Source organism: Notolepis coatsorum, assembly GCF_963971535.1.
Source record: "Notolepis coatsorum genome assembly, chromosome: 12".
NCBI classification, from domain to species: Eukaryota; Metazoa; Chordata; class Actinopteri; order Aulopiformes; family Paralepididae; genus Notolepis; species Notolepis coatsorum.
The window spans coordinates 27901070-27922748 of NC_140176.1; the positions used below are offsets into that span (position 1 = coordinate 27901070).

At 43.6% G+C, this 21679-nt stretch overlaps 1 protein-coding gene across 1 annotated transcript in view; it reads right to left on the bottom strand.

Moving 5' to 3' along the window:
• The window catches only part of ghdc (GH3 domain containing), a 63539-nt gene that overhangs the window by 31892 nt on the left and 9968 nt on the right, over positions 1-21679 (bottom strand). Inside the window, exon 2 of the mRNA XM_084325785.1 lies at positions 13351-13650. Within this exon, the coding sequence (XP_084181911.1) occupies positions 13351-13650 (300 nt within the window). The remainder of the gene's footprint in view (positions 1-13350; positions 13651-21679) is intronic.

The following is a 21679-nucleotide window of genomic DNA, read 5'->3' on the forward strand; positions in this document are numbered from 1 at the left end:
TACGTGCACACATTCAGAAAAACATGATTCTTGTTTTTCCCAGCTCCTTAACCGTAGATTTGTAAACATAGTACACAACTGTTAAGATAATGATTGCAGCTTATCTTGCGTTGCATTTAGAGGAAAGGAATCGATGAGAGACGATGAACTCTTTAGCCTTTTTGGCTTGGTTTATTTAAACTTTGGCATAAACATTGCTGTAGCGTAGGGCTGGGCAATATGGCCAAACACTTTATCACGATAACAATATGATAATGTTATCATATCACTCGATATCTACGGAAGCCCTAAGAGGCCATACATTCATAGATTTTATTTTCCTGTGGTAACGAGTTAATTTAATTAGTTTTCTCGTGATAACGGGATAATTTTCTGGAGGTCTCGAGAAAAAGGAACGATAGTCTAGTATATATTAAATCACTGCAGGAAACATCATTCAGTGTCGCAATGTCAGAGGAGCAGGAGGATATTGATCACCGCGTCACATATCTCGTCAATCAAGGCCTGACACAGGCTGAAATATGCCTTGCGTTATGCCTTGCCTTTACAGATAATATACACATTAGTGTGCGTCATCTAAGAAGACGGTTAGCAAAGGCTTCAGCTTTACCGGCGCAATCAAAGTGAGCTCTCAAAGAGCACTGATTGATTGATTGATTGAAAAGTTTATTAACAGATTGCAGAATGGGTACAGTACAGTACAGCTCAATACATACAATTGTTAAGGGGATGCAGACCAGAGAAAGACTTTCGTCTTGTTTACATCAGGGTCCCCCATTTTCAATTCATCATAACATATATGACATACATGACATACAGATAGACAGTACTGCTACATCTATACATTTATGACATATCAGATTTGCAAATACAGTACTGTTTGTGATACAAAAGTGTCCAGAAAAGGAGTGTATATACATTTGGCGTAGAAACTGTACATTGGAGGAGGTTGGATGGGTGGGGTGGGGTTGGGTGGATTGGGTGAGGGCTGTACATTGGAGGTGGGGGGGGGGGGGGGGGGGGGGGGGGTTGGGTAGGGGACACACACACATTTTACACTGTACATTGGAATACTGACAAAGCCTTACTTGGTCATTTACTGTACAACTAGGTTAGGACATTTGTAGGGGCCAGTTTCGAATTGCAGTCTCACGTAGGTGTTTTTTGAGAGTGTTTTTGAAAGTGGGTAGTGATTCATATTCCTTTACAGCTTTAGGTAGGGCGTTCCACATTGATGTGGCATAATTGCGAAACGTGTTTAGTCCCTTGTTTGAGCCGAATCTGGGTTTTACATGATTTGTGGAGCTCCCTCTGGTGTTGTGATCGTGGTATTCACTGACCTTTGGGAAGTATTTTGACATGTACATGGGTACCTTGGTCGCGTAGTGTATCTTGTAGACCAGGCCCATTGCAAGTTGCTGTACTCTGTCGTCTACTCTAAGCCATCCTAGGTTGTCAAAGTGGGCAGGGGTGAGGTGGGTTCTAGGAGTCAGGTCAAGTAGTAGTCTGACTAGCTTGTTTTGAGATGTTTGTAATTTGTTTTTTAGTGCCTTTGAGGTGCTTTGGTACCATGAGGTGCAAGCATAGTCGTAGTACCCTTGAATGAGTGCTCCTGCTAGAGTCTTCAGGGTATTCTTGTTTACCAGATAGGAGATCCGGTACAAGAAACGCGTTCGTTGGTTGACTTTTTTTATTACATTGGATGCCATTTTGTCACAGGAAAGATTAGCCTCTAGGATGGAGCCCAGGTAGGTAATTTCATCTTTCCTTGTGATAATATTGTCACCCACTGTAACCGAGAAGCCGTCGGTCTTGCTGAGTTTGTTATTTGGGAGGCTGCAACTTGAAACTGGCCCTGTATGTCCAAACCCCTCACACCCCCTCCAAATGTACAGTTTCCTCCCCTCGTATGTATATATTTTCTGTTAGGATCTCACTCTGTTTAACAGTACTGTATATTTGCATATCTTGTATGTCACAAATGTAACAGTACTGTGTATACCTGTATGTCATGTACCCCCCTGAAATAAATTAATCCGTTATCACGAGAAAACGGACTTAGTTATCTCGAGTCAAGATAAATTAATCCGTTATCACGAGAAAACGGACTTCGTTATCTCAAGATAACGAGATAATAAGTCGTTATCACGAGAAAACGAACTTTGTTATCGAGAAAATTATCCCGTTATCACGAGAAAACAAATTAAATTAACTCGTTATCACTGGAAAACGGAGTAAATAAAATGTATGAATGTATGGCCTCTTAGGGCTTCCGTAGATATCGATAATTATCTATATTGTTATAGATTGTTATAGATTGTTATAGATGTAGAGTAGACGACAGAGTACAGCAACTTGCAATGGGCCTGGTCTACAAGATACACTACACGACCAAGGTACCCATGTACATGACAAAATACTTTCCAAAGGTCAGTGAATACCACGATCACAACACCAGAGGGAGCTCCACAAATCATGTTAAACGCAGATTCGGCTCAAACAAGGGACTAAACACGTTTCGCAATTATGCCACATCAATGTGGAACGCCCTACCCAAAGCTGTAAAGGAATGTGAATCACTACCCACTTTCAAAAACACTCTCAAAAAACACCTAAGGGAGACTGCAACCCGAAACTGGCCCCTGTAAATGTCCGAACACAACCCCCTCCAATGTACAGTAAATTACCAAGTATGGTCTTGTCAATAATCCAATGTACAGTGTTGTTTGTACAGTTGTACAGTGTCCCCCACCCACCCCTCCTACCCAACCCCCCCCCCCACTCCTACCCAACCCCCCCCCCCCACTCCTAACCAACCCCCCCCACCCACCCAACCACCTCCAATGTACAGTCCCCCCCCACCCCCACCTACCCAATCCAATGTACAGTTTCCACGCCTAATGTATATACTCTTTTCTTTCTGGACTCTTTTTGTATCACAAACAGTACTGTAATTGCAAATCTGGTATGTCATAAATGTATAGATGGAGCAGTACTGTCTATCTGTATGTCATGTATGTCATATATGTTACGATGAATTGAAAATGGGGGACCCTGATGTAAACAAGACGAAAGTCTTTCTCTGGTCTGCATCCCCTTAACAATTGTATGTACTGAGCTGTACTGTACTGTACCCATTCTGCAATCTGTTAATAAAGTTTTCATTCATTCATTCATTCATTCATTCATCAGTATTAAAAAAATATATATATTTTTTTAAACAAATTTATGTTTATTTTGCAGCAATTCTTTGTCGTTGCCACCATCTTTAGTGTTACAGCCCCTCACACTCCAGTTCTCAGGCTGCAGCTGGTTTGAAAGCGAAAGTAAACAGGCTCTGCTGGCTGTGGCGCCAGGGGAGTTGAACAGTTCTGGCTCTGCTAGTTTCTTTTCTATCTTTTGGTGTTTTTTTGGTGGACACACCACCACACATGTGCACCGTGACTCGCGACTGGAGACTAGCTCTGCTAGCACACATGTACAGACGGTTTCAAACTGTAGTTTAAATTAGAAAGCAAACAAAATAAACAGAGAAAAATACATCTCAATTTGGTCAGTATTGTCATTTGGACAAGCAAAGCCATTACTTTAGTTGCAGGCAAGAAAGACAAGTCTGTCCACTGTCTCTGCCCTGTTGCAGGTCACACTTTTTTTTTATTGATATTTCTTTAATTATCGATTATTAAAATATATCGCGATAATTATCGTTATCGTTTTATCGCCCAGCCCTACTGTAGCGTGCACCTGCTACTTCAAGGTGCAGCTAGAAACGTCCACTCGTCCGCCTCCGACCATTAACTCAGTTGGAGTACTAAACAATTTAATGCGTTCTATGAACATAGTTGACATATGGAGATTGCAGCACCCTACAGACAGGGATTATTCTTTCTTTTCCCATGTCCACAAATCGCATACAAGAATAGACTATTTTCTTGTCGATGCTAAATTTAGCTCTAGCGTGCTGCAAACTAAATATCATAGCATCCTTATTTCCAATCATGCTCCAATCACTATGTTGGTAAAGCTGGCACTGCCACAGACGCGATACAGTTGGCGCTTCAACCCCTCTTTGCTCTCGGAGAAAGCATTTCGGGATCAAATGAGATCTCGACTAATTGAGTTTATGGAGACTAATGATACCGGTGATGTCTCCGACACTACACTGTGGGAGTCTCTTAAGGTGGTATTGAGAGGGCACATTATATCGTATGAAGCCTTTGGAAAGAGAGAAAGACGTAAACGCTTGGCTGAAATTGAGGCACGGCTCCCCTCGCTAGAGCAGGTTTACAGACTATCACAATCCCAAATGGACCTAAATAATATTTTTAAATTGAAGTATGAATACAATTCTATTTTGGGCAAGCAGGTTAGTACCCTCCTCCTTAAACTCAGACAGAAGCACTTTGAACTAAGTGATAAACCAGACAGACTGTTGGCTAGGCAGCTGAGGGGTGTACAGGCCAGCCAGGCAATTCATAATATCAAATCTATATCGGGCAGCTTGCTGACTAACCCCAAAGACATAAATGACCGTTTTAAAGAATTCTATACTGGCCTTTATACCTCTAGATGCCATGCTCCAGACTCTGAGGTTGAGAGCTTCCTGGACAATATTGACATGCCAGTGCTCAGTGATGAGGCAAGGGATGAGCTAGATGCTGATTTCAGCCTGCAGGAAATAACAAGTGCAATAAAGTATTTCCCTAGTGGGAAGGCCACTGGCCCGGATGGGTATGTGGCGGAGTTTTATAAAGCTTAGCTTACAGTGATATTTTGGCCCCTCTACTTCTTTGAATGATTCAACATTCTATCACTAATAATGTCTTCCCTGACTCCCTCTATGAAGCGAATGTGTGCCTTTTAATCAAGAAAGGTAGGGATGGGACGGATCCAGCAGGGTTCCGGCCTATAAGTTTGTTAAATTTTGACAAAAAAACAGTTGCCAAGGTGTTGGCCACTAGGTTGGCTCAGCATGTCGGATCTCTCGCGGATGACTCAGCCATGCTGGTCTCTGACAAGAACAAGTTACAGGTTGAAAAAACCCTCAGCTCAGAACTTGGCAGAATCTACACCTGGCTCGCTGATAAGAAACTATCATTACACCTGGGTAAAACAGAGTCCATTCTCTTCGGATCAAATAACAAACTCAGCAAGACCGACGGCTTCTCAGTTACAGTGGGTGACAATATTGTCACAAGGAAAGATGAAATTACATACCTAGGTTCCATCCTAGAGGCAAATCTTTCCTGTGACAAAATGGCATCCAAGGTAATAAAAAAAGTCAACAAACGAACTAGATTCTTGTACCGGATCTCCTCTCTGGTAAACAAGAATACCCTGAAGACTCTGGCAGGAGCACTCATTCAAGGGTACTACGACTATGCTTGCACCTCATGGTACCAAAGCACCTCAAAGGCGCTAAAAACAAGATTACAAACATCACAAAACAAACTGGTCAGACTACTACTTGACCTTACTCCTAGAACCTACCCCACCCCTGCCAGCTTTGACTACCTAGGATGGCTTAGAGTAGACGACAGAGTACAGCAACTTGCAATGGGCCTGGTCTACAAGATACACTATACGACTAAGGTACCCATGTACATGTCAAAATACTTCCCAAAGGTCAGTGAATACCACGACCACAACACCAGAGGAAGCTCAACAAATCATGTTAAACCCAGATTCGGCTCAAACAAGGGACTAAACACGTTTCGCAATTATGCCAATCAATGTGGAACGCCCTACCCAAAGCTGTAAAGGAATGTGAATCCCTACCTACCCACATTCAAAACCGCTCTAAAAGAGCACCTACGGGAGGCTGCAATTCGAAACTGGCCACCGTAAATGTCCAACCCCCCCCACCCCCTCCTAATAGACAGTCTCCTCCCCACCGTATGTATATATTCTCTCCCCACCGTATGTATATTTCTCTCCCACCCACCCACCCCCTCCTAATGTACAGTCTCCTCCCCATCATATATATACTCTCTGTCAGGATCTATGGGTAACAGTACTGTATATTTGCATATCATATATGTCACAAATGTAACAGTACTATATACCTGTATGTCATGTATGTCCCTATGCCATAAATGTCATGATGTCAGATATGTTGTGTATGTCATAAATGTCACTATGAATTGAAAATGGGGGACCCTGATGTAAACAAGGCAAACGTCTTTCTCTGGTCTGCATCCCCTTAACAATTGTGTGTATTGAGCCGTACTGTATTGTACCCATTCTGGAATCTGTTAAATAAAGTTCTCATTCATTCATTCATTCATTCATTCATTCATTCATTCATTCATTCATTCATTCACTCGTCCATTCCGACCAAACGGGATTCATTCCTGGCAGGCTTGCCTTTTGTAATATTCGGAAATTACTAAACATATTGTACTCCAACCAAAGAAAGGACACTAAGCCGGCGATCAAAAATGGTGGTTCTCCCCAGGTTCCTTTACCTTTTTCAGAGCGTGCCTATTTCTTTGACTGCCTCTTTTTTTAAACAGCTAGACACTATACTTCTGCCATTTGTCTGGGGCTATAAAGCACACCGTATTTCTAAAGCACACAGAAGCCAAAGCATATGGGGGGGCTGGCCCTGCCGGTATTCCAGCACTACTACTGCGCTGCTAATGCAAGGGCCATGACCTTCTGGCAAGATTACTTCATAGGTGATGCTACAGTAGCCATGGACGCCCCCAGGTGGCTAGACATGGAGGCGCATCTGAACTTAAAAAGCTCTCTTCCTGCAATGTTATTTTCTAAGTGTGACATGATTAATAAGATGGCTCTCAATAATTTTATCCTTCGGAGCTCACTGAGAATACTGAGTCAAATCAAAAGGGTTTTCAAAGTACCTTCAACCTCGGCATATGCTCCAATATGTGATAATCATAATTTTTCCCCTGGTCAACCTGATATTGTTTTTTCATTATGGAAGGGAAAGGGACTGGCCACTATCAAAGATCTATATGTTGATTGTCACTTTGCCTCATTTAACGAACTTAAGTCTAAGTCTAATCTTACAAGCTCACACTTCTTTTGTTACCTGCAGGTTAGAAATGATGTCCGCAGTAATATCCCAGACTTTGAGACATGTCCTGCTGATTAACAGTTTTATAATCTCATGAGCCGATCACCAGTTTCAAAACACCTGACCTCTGATTTTGTTTCATACTTCTCGGTCCAATCTATGGCTTCCTCTGACCACATTAAAGATGTATGGTCCACAGAGCTTAGTATGGAAATCTCTGATGAGATGTGGGAGGAGGGACTTAGCAGGATACATAAATGTTCTATTAATGCCAGAGTCCAACTTATACAGTTTAAGGTCATTCACAGACTGCATTACTCTAAAACTAAACTGCATAGAGTCTATCCCTCTGTATCGCCTTCTCTGTGATCGTTGCATGTCCGCAGAGGGTAATCTTTCACATATGTTTTGGTTTTGTCCCAAGCTATTTAAGTACTGAGTAGAAATGTTTTACTGGTACACCAAGGCGTATAAGAGAGAGATTGCCCCAGACTGCCTTCTAGCTCTACTCGGCTGTTCAGCTAACACTGCGGAATTACCTTACAATGAGCAGGAGGCCCTGATGTTTGATATGGCTGTGGCCAAAAGAATTATCCTGAATGAATGGAAAGACACGTCGTCTCCATGTTTTAAGAGATGGCTCACTGAGATGGTCTCCTCTCTGCAGCTGGAAAGCATCCGTCACAGTAGGTCCGAGACCTCGAACAAATTTAACACGATATGGGGTCCCTTTTTGGAATGCTTAGCTAGAACATAAGTGCTTCTCAATGTCTGTGTATTTTTTGTAAAATATATATATATATAATATATATATAGATGTCCGAAAATCAGCCCCTTGCGTCCTTAGTGTACAGTATGTGACATGGTGTATGTTTGTTCATTGATGTGACAGTGTCTGGCAACATACTGTTTTTGTTTTATTTATTTATTTTTAATTTATTTTTGTGTTTGTGATTTGTCTTGATGTGTGTTTGTGAAACTATAAAAACTGAAAATAATATATTATAAGGTGCAGCTAGAAGAGAGAAGACAGAGAGAGAGAGCTGAGCAGGTGGACACACCCTTTTATAAGCTCAGCGTGACGACACACATGTGCGCCTCTACCTTGTGCTTGAGCGCCCCATAATGTTACAACAACATTACTGCACTCTTAATATATACATTGAACACAAACAGTATACTATAGCACATAATAATACAACCGAGGACACTTGTATACCTTTACTCTTAACAACAACATATATTCTATCTATACAAACTATAACTGTAAAGGCCATATGAGTGTTTTGGTTATTAAGTAGTGTCTTATTTATGTTTGAACACTAGGGGGCTCACCGCCTCCATTATGGCCCCTCTTCTATAAATGGCTTAGCTAATTGCCATAATCGCATGCACCTGTGATGAGGATACATTTTCCCTACCTGTCTCACTGTTTGGAACTGACAATGGAGCAATTGACAACTGTTCTGATTTAACCCTTCATTCACCATCATTCACCTTTGGACAACAATAAACCCTGTAAACAGCAGCAACTTGGGACATTCCATATTTCCATCACAAACTTTGGGACTGAGTAGATAATTAATTGCGGGTGCATCGTGGACGCTTGTCGATTCATTGGGGAGCGACAAGCGGACACTACAATAACTATAGCTATAAATATAAACTATAACTAGATAAGGGCGGCTGGGTGGCGCAGCGGCTTGGGCCAGTCGTCATACTAACTCAATTGGCAGAGTTAGCGGGTGGAAGTCGATGGGTGGTAATCTGGACGTTGTGGACAGTGACTCCTACAGGTCGGTTGGGGACGCCTGCACAGCAGAGACAGGAAATGGCGGGGGTAGTGTGAGCCTCCCACACGTTACACCTCGCCAATGAGAGTCCGCGCTGGCAGGTGAAAAGATGTGACAGGCTGCCTCCACATGTATCGGAGGGGACATGTGATGCAAGGCTTCTATCCTCCGTACAACCGGCCAGTGGGGGGCATATGTGAGCAACGTTCAAGAAAGGGGAGGGGATAATTGGCACAGCGGAATTGGGATGGGAGAAAAATAGAAAGGAGAAAAAGTGGATACAAAAAAAACACTATAACTAGATAAACTATGAATAAACTAGAAACTACAAAACTAAACATAATACACAACGTATTATTCTATCTATACAAACTATGCTATGCTAACTGTATAACTATAAACTAAAACTATAAACTAAATATAATAGACAAAGTATATTGTATCATGGATTGGTTTGATTGACGTCATTAATTTCAATTAGTATAACTTCGACAGGAAGACAAGGAACACAAACCAACAGAGTGGAACGGGATGAAACAATGGGCCTCATTCAACAATACTCTTATTATTTTTCTTATATTCTTGCTTACCTGTCTGTTAAGAGAACAATAAGAAAAGCCACCGCCACATTCATCAAGCCGTTCTTAAAGTCCAAATCTGTTCTTACCCAGGTTTTTTTTAATGGTGAATCCCACTCATTCTAAACTGGATGCACGTTCTCGCGCAAGTCATTTGCATACAGAGACACGCCTCACGGGCTCATTATAATACGAGAGTATTCAAGCGCTGGAGCGCTTCGCGATGGATCAATATTAGATAGGAATCAAATGTATTGTCATCATACAGCACCTATAGCTATATAGTGGAATATACTGTATTAATATAGTAATATAATAGTAGTTGGCTAGTTGCGCGCTTCTGGCCACCTCCCGCAGTGCGCGCATACACACGTACTGTACTGTATACAGTACGTGCAAAATGAATCGTTCCAGTAAAGTAATGTAGGCTTTGTCAATACTGAACGACTGTGCGTTGTCAAGAGCCAATCGCACAGGTTGCCACTCATCTGGCTCTGCAAATAGATCTAGATTCTAGAGTCTGAATATCTCCGCATATATGGCCTGATGACTGGCAGTGCGCATAGTACAGTGCGAGTGCGTGCTCCAAGTCAAACTGGATGACACATCTCTCTCAAAACCATTTTTTTTTCTTTTTTTTTTATTGATCTTTTTCCCCCTCCTTTTTCCTCTGATTTTCTCCCATCCCAATGTTAGTCGTTATGCCAATTCCCAATCCCCTTCCTGGTCGCTGCGCACTTACCCCCCACAGTCGGTCTGGGAGAGTGGAGGCTATCACTTGCTTCCTCCGACACACGTTTAGCCAATCAACCGCTTCTTTTCACCTGGCAGCGCGGACTCTCACTGAGAGGGCGTAGCGTGTGGAAGGATCACACTATCCCACTTAGATCCTATCCGCGCTTAGCAGGCACCCCGACCGAACTGCAGGAGTCGCTGTTTACAACGACCCGGACCCACCCCGCCAGCTTCTCCCACCCTCTAATACTGCCAATTGTATTAGTATGAACGGCCAGCGAAGCTGGTGACAACCCCGGAGCTGTGAGCTGGATTCGAACAGGCGAATCCAGCGTCTCCGGGGTTGGTGACGAACGTAATCTCCGCTACGCCACCTGACCGCTCTCTCAAAACCATTCTGAGAACGGAACGCAGTGCCCGCGACGTGGGTCTTGATTGATTGAAAATTGTATTAACAGATTGCAGAATGGGTACAATACAGTACAGCTCAATACACACAATTGTTAAGGGGAGGCAGACCAGAGAAAGACTTTTGGGGGTCCCCCATTTTCAATTCATCATAACATATATGACATACATGACATACAGATAGACAGTACTGCTACATCTACACATTTATGACATACCAGATCTACAAATACAGTACTGTTTGTGATACAAAAAGAGTATATACATTTGATGTAGAAACTGTACATTGGAGGAGGTGGGGGGGGGGGGGGGGGGGTTGGGTAGGTGGGGTGGGGTGGGGGGGGGGAACTGTACATTGGAGGTGGTTGGGTGGGTGGGGTGGTGTGGTGTGGGGGAGGATGGGTAGGCGGGTGGGGGTAACTGTACATTGGATTATCGACGAAACCTACTTGGTCCAAGAAGAGGGTCTCGTGTATTACTGGGTTTAAGTCAGTTGTTTATTTATTTATGTTTTACTGTTTGCATACGAGGTGGTCTGCAAATGTTCTTGATAACAATCTAGTGGTCCGCATGAAACAGAAGTTTGGGAACCACTGATATAGACAATCTCTAAATATGCGTTCTATGCTACGTATACAGTACTGCATATCTGTATGTCATAAATGTCATGATATATATCTGTATATCTGTATGTTGTGTATGTCATAAATGTTATTATGAATTGAAAATGGGGGACCCTGATGTAAACAAGATGAAAGTCTTTCTCTGGTCTGCCTCCCCTTAACAATTGTGTGTATTGAGCTGTACTGTATTGTACCCATTCTGCAATCTGTTAATAAAATCTTCAATCAATCAATGGCCTGGGTGGCCAGAGCATAACTGTTCTAACAGCAATATATAATCCATTTCAGACAGAACGCACGCAATAAGTTATAATAATAATTATTATTATTATTGAAAAGTTCTGTATTTGGGGTTGGGTGGGTGGGTGGGGGGGGGGCTGTACATTGGAGGTGGTTGGGTGGGTGGTGTGGGGGAGGATGGGTAGGCGGGTGGGGGTAACTGTACATTGGATTATCGACGAAACCTACTTGGTCCAAGAAGAGGGTCTCGTGTATTACTGGGTTTAAGTCAGTTGTTTATTTATTTATGTTTTACTGTTTGCATACGAGGTGGTCTGCAAATGTTCTTGATAACAATCTAGTGGTCCGCATGAAACAGAAGTTTGGGAACCACTGATATAGACAATCTCTAAATATGCGTTCTATGCTACGTATACAGTACTGCATATCTGTATGTCATGTCATAAATGTCATGATATATATCTGTATATCTGTATGTTGTGTATGTCATAAATGTCATTATGAATTGAAAATGGGGGACCCTGATGTAAACAAGATGAAAGTCTTTCTCTGGTCTGCCTCCCCTTAACAATTGTGTGTATTGAGCTGTACTGTATTGTACCCATTCTGCAATCTGTTAATAAAATCTTCAATCAATCAATGGCCTGGGTGGCCAGAGCATAACTGTTCTAACAGCAATATATAATCCATTTCAGACAGAACGCACGCAATAAGTTATAATAATAATAATAATTATTATTGAAAAGTTCTGTATTTGGGGTTGGGTGGGTGGGTGGGGGGGGGGCTGTACATTGGAGGTGGTTGGGTGGGTGGGGTGGGTGGGGGGTTGGGTAGGAGGGGTGGGTCGGTGGGGGACACTGTACAACTGTACAAGCAAAACTGTACATTGGAATATTGACAACCATTCTTGGTCATTTACTGTACATTGGAGGGGGTTGGGTTAGGACATTTACAGGGGCCAGTTACGAATTGGAGTCTCCTGTAGGTGTTCTTTGAGAGTGGTTTTGAAAGTGGGTAGTGATTCACATTCCTTTACAGCTTTGGGTAGGGCGTTCCACATTAATGTGGCATAATTGCGAAACGTGTTTAGTCCCTTGTTTGAGCCGAATCTGGGTTTAACATAGGGCTGGGCGATATAACGATAAATATTGCGATATATTTTAATAATCGATATCGAATATCGAAAGAAAAAAAATATCGAGACAGTGGACAGACTTGTCTTTCTTGCCTGCAACTTAAAGTAATGGCTTTGCTTGTCCAAATGACAATACTGACCAAATTGAGATTTATTTTTCTCTTGTCCATTTATTTAGTTTGCTTTCTAATTTAAAATACAGTTTGAAACCGTCTGTACACAGTAGGCTATGTGTGATAGCAGAGCTAGACTCCAGTCACGAGTCACGGTGCACATGTGCGGTGGTTTGTCCACCAAAAAAGCGCCAAAAGATCGAAAATAAACTAGCAGAGCCAGAACTGTTCAACTCCCCTGGAGCCACAGCCAGCAGAGAAGCCGGTTTACTTTCGCTTTTAAACCAGCTGCAGCCTGAGAACTGGAGTGTGAGGGGATGTAACACTAAAGATGGCGGCAACGACAAAGAATTGCTGCAAAATAAACATACATCTGTTGTTTAAAAAAAAATAAAAAATTTACTTATAACAATTTCGATAATTATCGATATCGAGAAATATGATAACATTATCATATCGTTATCGCAATATGATTTTTTGCCATATCGCCCAGCCCTAGTTTAACATGATTTGTGGAGCTCCCTCTGGTGTTGTGATTGTGGTATTCACTGACCTTTGGGAAGTATTTTGACATGTACATGGGTACCTTGGTGCCTGCAGTAAGCCAGGCGTTTACCTTGCGATACCATTTGATTTCTAGGCGACAATGTTGCCTCAAATCATACAGTTTAGACGTTTCTTACCTTTAATAGAGCTGAAATCATACTGTTTTCCATAACATGTGTCTGCGTTTTTACGCAAGCGTTTCAGGAGGGTCTCCTCCTGGACTCGCCTCACGTTCAGCGTGTCGACTTCTAGTTTCCTCCGCTGCCGGCGACCCAACCAGCAGACAACCTTCACCGCAAAATACTGACTTAACAAGCTGCTCAGAGTCCTGTTGTCTCCTCTCACTTTGGCGCTCATCATCATGTCCCTCCAAATCAGAGACATTCCAACCACAGACAAGACACAGAGGACAGCAGACGTCCAGATCCAAACAAACCCTGAACACAAGAAAGAAACACGCTGTTAATAGCACAATGGACACACGGGGGCGCCGTTAGTCCAACAGTCCAGAGTTAGCATCATCAACCAGGCCTGTACACTTTCTTTTTTAAAGATTCGATTAAAATGTATTGTCATCGTACACAAGCACAGTAGGCTACAACGAAAACATGTTTAGCATCTAACCAGAGTGCAAATGTAACAGTAAAGTGCAACAGAAATATACAATATACAGGTTGTAATGTATGGAGTTAGTACAGGGACTACTTAACGTTAGTCTACATACGCCCCTCTGGTCCTACGTTTTTTCATTCATGGAACCACCGGAGGAGGCCACCGGTCACGGAGGAGAGAAGAATAACTTGAGGTTCACGTGAGTCGGGTGGAAAAGTTTGACAGGAGTAATCTTGGACTGAAGAAAAAAATATGTTGTTGATTGGCACTTTGGCTACATTTGATAGCAGTATTGAAGACTGGACATGTTATGTTGAAAGAGTGGAGCTTTATTGCCAGGCGAATCTTATCGGCGATGAACAAAAAGCTGTTGTTCTGTTGAGTGTGATGGGCGCAAAGACTTACGGACTGCTGCGCAATTTGCTAGCACCTGTGAAGCCCGCGGAGATGACATTCAAAGAAATTCAGGATACTCTTCAAAACCACTTGAGCCCCAAACCATTGGTAATTGCAGAGAGATTCAAATTTCACAAGCGAAATCAGGACAAAGGGGAAAGCATATCTGAATATGTTGCAGAGCTATGCAGATTGTCAGAACACTGTGATTTCAGACTAGGCCTAAATGATGCGTTGAGGGAAAGACTAGTTTGTGGTATGCATAATGAAGCCACACAAAATAAACTACTGTCAGAGAAAGACCTTGATTATAAAAAGGCGCTCAACATAGCAATATCTATGGAAACTGCAGCAAGGGGAGCATCAGAAATACAACAAAAGGGGATAGAGTATGAAACCAATAAAATGTCACTGAAACCAGGAAAGCAATGTTATCGTTGTGGCAAGACATCACACGATCCAGATGAATGTTGGTTCAAAGACAAAGAGTGTAGAAAATGTCAAAAGCAAGGTCACATTGAGAGAGTGTGCAAATCAGGAAAAAAACAGTACTCTGACAAAACGCAAAGTAGCAGGAAAGCAGCACCCAAAGGGAAATACAAAAAGCGGCATAAAGTGACTGAAGAGAGTTCAGATGAACAAGAAAGTGATTCAGAGAGCAGTGACTTAGGATGTCTAGAGCTGCATCGCATGAAAGAGACAAATGCACGGAAAATAATATGGATCACTCCAGAAGTGGCAGGAGCAAGACTCAAAATGGAGTTGGACACAGGCTCCGCCTTATCAGTGATTTCTGAGAACGACTACAAAAGACTGTATCCACAGATAGCTCTGAAAATTACAAAGGTGTTGCTGAAGACTTACACCGGAGAAAGTGTGGCTCCAAAAGGGAAAATACATGTCACAGTGAAATACAAAGACAAAACTAAGGAGCTGGACATGTATGTTATACCAAATGGGGGTCCTCCGCTGTTTGGCCGTGAGTGGCTCAGAAAAATTGAACTGGACTGGCATGCTGTTAAATCTTTGTGTGTGTCAGCAGGAGATGAGAAGAACGCCACGTCTGGGAGACTGTCAAGGATACTCGCAGAGGCACATGAAGTGTTCGGGAAGGAACTGGGAACACTAAAAGGTATAAAGGCAAAGATTGAGATAGAGGAGAATGCAAGCCCGAAATTTCATAAAGCCCGGCCCGTGCCGTATGCCATCCGCCCCGCAGTAGAAGCGGAGTTGAAAAGCTTGGAACAGACAGGAGTGCTGTCCAAGGTGGAGTGGAGTGAATGGGCAACGCCCATAGTCCCAGTAATGAAGAAAGACATAGACACAAAGCCAGGAAGTCAAAGTAAAGTGCGCATTTGTGGGGACTTTAAAGTAACTGTAAATGCAGTGCTCCACACCGTACAGTATCCTCTGCCCTGTATAGAGGACATCTTCGCCTCCCTGTCAGGAGGGGAACGTTTCACTAAAATTGACCTGGCTCAAGCGTACCTGCAGATGGAGGTTGAGGATTCATCAAAGCCGTATCTGACTATCAACACACACAAAGGCCTTTACCGATACAACCGCCTTGTGTTTGGTATAGCTTCAGCCCCAGCTATCTGGCAGAGGACAATGGACCAGGTACTACAAGGAGTCCCAGGTACACAGTGTTACCTTGACGACATTCTTGTTACCGGCAAGGATGATCAGGAGCATCTATCAAACCTGGAACAGGTGCTCACAAGGCTGCGGGAATATGGACTTCGAGCTAACCAACCAAAATGTGAGTTTTTCAAAAAGGAAATATCCTACTGCGGACATGTGATCAACAAGAACGGCCTACACAAGTCTCAGGACAAGATTGAAGCTGTGCTTAAAGCACCACCACCAGAGAATGTGTCTCAGCTCCGTTCTTACCTTGGACTTGTAAACTACTACCTAGAGCTGCCGCGATTACCGCATTACCGCGGTATCGCCGTTACATCACGGCCACCGCAGAGTAGGCTGAATACCGCATCACCGCTGTTTTTTATAATAATAATAATGAAGTACCCTCCTCTCGTTGGGCTTGCGGCTCTGCAGATATACCCTACTCCTCTATCGAGGTTCCAAGCGACCCTATTGGGTACCAGAAAAGTCACGTGAAACATTGCAGACCACTGATTGGTCAGAAGAGAGACGCGTCACACGTTGGGAGCGTCCTGCAGTTTTTTACATCCTGAATGTCAGCCATTGATCAGAGCTCATCACAATACGGCTAATAACGTTAGCTTTAGCTCCCCGCCGGAGTGGACTACCATCGCTCCTCAGGAGTACTAAACGAGACATAATGATTTTACTGTCTGCAACGAATGTTATAATAAAAGCCCTTCGTTCTATACACTTGTCTGATTGAAAACTTTATTAACAGACCGCAGAATGGGACAACTCAGCACGCTCTGAGCAAAGAAAGGAACTGAGATGGTCCGGTAAATACGCTGATGTTATTGAACGTATAACCATATAATGGTAATGCCACAAAACGAATGCCTTTATTATAAAGTAGTAACTTTATAGTAATAATAATAAGAAAGGGTCGGGGGGGTAACCACCCCTGCCCGCGACACCGAGTGAACGGCGCACGACCAGAGGGGAAACTTCGAATCCGTGTTTCACTTTCAATAACTAATGCGTGCTTGCCGAATCCCAAACAATATTAATGCTGCAAAGTCATCCTCTAAAGATCGACATTTAGACTAGAGGCAGGCTATATGCTATAAAAAGTAGACTACTACTAAAAAAAAAATGCATTCAAACTTTTTTTTTTGTGTGCGTGCGGTAATAACCGCGGCGGTAGGAAATATTTTGCAAATCCGTGCGGTAAGGAAAACATCAATACCGCGGCAGCTCTACTACTACCACAAGTTTTTACCCAATCTATCAACTGTGCTGCACCCTCTGAACATGCTGCTGCAGGCAGGAACACACTGGAAGTGGACTAACAGCTGCAAGAAGGCTTTTCAGGAGTCTAAGAGTCTCATCACGTCAGAACAGGTGCTCGCTCACTTCAATCCATCTTTACCCATTAAATTAGCATGTGATGCCTCACCTTATGGCATTGGAGCGGTGTTGTCACATACATTTCCAGATGGCTCAGAGAAGCCAATAGCCTTCGCCTCAAGATCATTGACTAAAGCTGAGCGCAACTACGCTCAAATTGACCGAGAGGCCCTCAGTCTCGTATGGGGGGTCAAGAACTTTAACCACTACCTGTATGGTCAAAAGTTCACGCTTCTGACAGACCATCAGCCTCTCATATCTATCTTCAATCCCCGGAAAGGCGTTCCGATAATGACGGCGCAGCGGCTACAGCGGTGGTCACTCTTCCTGGGGGCACATCAGTATGACATCGAGTTCAAGGGGACGAAACAGCATGGGAATGCTGACGGACTGTCACGTCTACCCCTGCAAACCGCAGAGACAGCCGCAGCTGTAGACCCAGCAGAGGTGTTTCACACCACAATCGTCAACCAGCTGCCAGTGACCAACGCTCTCATCCAAAGAGAGACACGCAACGACCCCACACTGTCACAGATCTATGACATCACTGTGAAGGGGTGGCCACGACACGGTAACTCAATATATCCAGCATTCTCAGCGAGGAGAGAGCAACTGTCAGTGTGCCAGGGAACGCTGATGTGTGGTTCACGAGTAGTGATTCCGTCCAAGCTGCGCTCCAGAGTGTTAGAAGCATTACATGAAGGACACCTGGGAACCTTAAAGATGAAGAGCCTGGGCCGCAGTTATATGTGGTGGCCAGGAATCGATAAGCAAATCGAGGACATGGCAAAGAGCTGCCCCGGATGTCAGAAGATGCAGAATTAGGGATGGGTACCTTTCACATTTGAACTGATACCGGTACCGGTACCGGTACCTGTGAATCGATACCGGTACCCAACGGTACCTTTTTTCGGTACTTTAGTCTCAAGAAATTTAATTTACCTACCTCAGTCTTAAAAAAAATCCAAACTTCAAATAACTACAATTTCGACAGTTTTCGGCTTGTCATTGCTCCGACTGCTTTGTTGTTGAATCAAGTCAAATCCTAGGTAAGCATATATTGTGCGTGTGAACGTTGACATGAAATTTTTTTTTTTCCGGTTTCTCACTTGATTCGATACTCGGTAGTACCGACGTGTTTCGGTTCGGTACCTCAAAAGTACCGAATTCGGTACCCATCCCTATGCAGAATGCACCACCACAGGCTGCTCTACATCCATGGGAATGGCCATCATCACCGTGGCAGCGAGTACACATTGATTTTGCAGGACCATTCAAAGACTCGATGTTCTTGATCGCTGTAGATGCGCATTCAAAATGGCCGGAAGTGATAAAAATGAAGTCAACTACATCTGAGAAGACCATTTCTGTGCTGAGGACTGTGTTCGCCAGGAATGGTTTAGCACAACAGATATGCACAGATAATGGACGCCAGTTTGTTTCGGATGAATTCCAGATGTTTGTAAAGAGAAATGGAATCAAGCACTTCACATCTGCACCATACCATCCAGCCACGAATGGCTTAGCAGAAAGATTTGTGCAGACATTCAAGAAAGCAATCAAAGCGATGGATAATGAAGATCTACCGATCCAGCACAAAATCGACAAATTCCTCTTTGCATATCGCAATGCCACACACGCCACTACCAACCAGACGCCAGCTATGCTGTTTCTCAAAAGAAACCTAAGATCTCACATGGACCTTCTCAAACCAGATGTGTGACGTGATGTGGAGGACAAACAGTTCAAACATCTTAATGACAAACCAACAAGGAGCTTCAAAGTAGGACAGACGGTTCTCGCTCGTGATTATCGGAAGGACAAGTGGAACACCGGAACAATCACTTCACGTGATGGACCACTGATGTATACTGTGGACATGGGAGATGATTTATGGAGACGTCATGTTGACCAAATCCTGGACACTCAGGTACAGAGCAGTGTGTCACCTGGCCTGGACTCACCTGAGCAGGAAATAGACAATCCAGTTTGCTCAGACAATCCAGTTTACTCAGCACCACCCACCGCAGCTCCGTCCGAAACTGAGAGCTCTATAGGCCTACCGTTAAGCTAAAGGGGGAGGATGTGTAATGTATGGAGTTAGTACAGGGACTACTTAACGTTAGTCTACATACGCCCCTCTGGTCATGCGTGCTTACGTTACGCACAGGTCGTATAAATGTACTGCCGGGTTGGGGTACATGATCATTAAAGCCATGGGTTCAACGCTATCAACATTTCCGTGATTATTGTAGTATGTAGTTGTGTAAATAGACAACATACACGACACAGGTGATACAACTGGGTATATAATAATATAAATGAGTACTACTGGGTAGAGCTGCCGCGATAACCGCATTACCGCGGTATCGCTGTTGCATCACGCTCACCGCAGAGTTAGGCTGAATACCGCGTCAGCGGCGTCACCGCTGTTTTTTATCATAATAATAAAGTTGGCTTGCGGCTCTGCAGATATACCCTACTCGGTTCCAAGCGACCCTATTGGTCCAGCCTGGCTCTGCGGCTCTGCAGATACCCCCTACTCGACGCGTCACACTTTGTAGCCTCTGAACGAAAACAGAACGCCGCGCCGCCATCTTTACTGCCTCGCTAAGGATGCATTTCATTCAGGATTTGTTTGCGACAGAACCAAGTGCAATAAACAAAAAAGAATGGATTCACTGTGTATTCTGCCTTATTTATTGATGAAACAAAACCGACATCAACCCAATTTACCACCGAGCGGAGAGTTTAGTGTCACAACAAGATCGCTGATGTGTTAAGTTTGTTGTTGTGATTAGCCTAATACTACAGTCAGCCGATATACACGAGAGGTAACAACGTTAAACCCGGGTTTGCTTGGTAGAATACACAATGAGAGGTAACGTTAGCTTTGGCAGAATAGACGCAACGAGAGTCTGGTTAATGTTGTTATTGATTGATTGATTGAAACTGTGTTAAACTCTGGCTTGCTGCAAGCCCTCGGACATCTATGCCCACGGAGCTTTCAGTGTACACAAGCGAGCGGCGGCGGCCCCGCCTGCATCCCCATTCCCCAAACGGAGTAGTACCTGGCTGCAGTGGAAAAGGAACGAAGTACCAGGTGCCTAAAGCGGGTCGAGTCGAGTAGGTAATATGCAGTGGAAAAGCGCCATTAGACTAGAGGCAGGCTATAAGAGTAGACTACTACTAAAAAAAAAAAAAATGCATTCAAACTTTTTTTTTTTTTTTGTGCGCACTGTGCGGTAATTACCGCGGCGGTAGGAAATATTGCGCAAATTCGTGCGGTAAGGAAAATATCAATACCGCGGCAGCTCTACTACTGGGTAATAGAGTGCTAATCAGATGTATAGGCAGAGTTGTAGTATTAATATGTACAGTGATACAGGTATAAAGACCCTATGGTAGTAAGTTATACTAGCAAGCAGCGTAACTAGTGGGAAAGAGTGGGTAAGGGATATGTACAAACAGATAGTAACTAGTTAGCCCCTTTCGTGACTGTGTCTGTGACGCACGCCAACAAACCAACAAACTCGATTCTTGTACCGGATCTCCTCACTGGTAAACAAGAATACCCTGAAGACTCTGGCAGGAGCACTCATTCAAGGGTACTACGACTGTTCTGAAGGATCAGATTAAACCGAATATATATATTTATTTATATATATATATTTAATTGTATTTGTATATCCCCTGATATCCCTTGTATATTCCTTGTACAATATGCATTGAATATCCCTTCTAGTCTACTGAACATCCCATAATAGTCTCCATTCTACCATTGGACGAGACCTTGGTGCCAGGTCGCCATACCCCTCAGACCAGGTTCAATCGTACCGCTCAACATGTATGGACAAGTCCTAGTTCCGCGTAGGAATATGTCTACCGCACCACTAATGGTACTATTTGTTCATAGTGCGTATATATACTGCGCTATTAAAGTAGAGCTTTCTTTTAGTCCAGTTCCTTACCCTCCAACAGAGTGACAGACGCAAAAGCCTCCCCGCGAACCACGTGTGGGCAGTAAGGCCAATTCGGCCCAGTATCGGCATTGAGACATCGTGTATATTAATATTTGAATAGTCATATTTGGCACTATATCGTCGAGTTGGACATATTCTATTAAGCTAATAATAGTCTATTCATATGTAGTGCCTCGTGCGGTAAGAGTTCTATAGTAATCAGCACCCCCATCGTTTCGGGCATCAGCTGGACGCTTATCCAGGGTGGTTGACCCCACGTGAAGCTGCACCCGAGGAGCTCCAGGCCAAAGAGCGAGTGGACCTGTATATTGGATTATTCTACCGACGACGGCTAGCCTTCCCCGGCTTGGATTATGCTTTGAGTACTTTGATTATTCTATGGATAAAGGCCAACACTGCGGTGTGTTGGAAATACCCCCCCCGGAGAGGACGACAGGTGAGAAGACGCTCTACACGA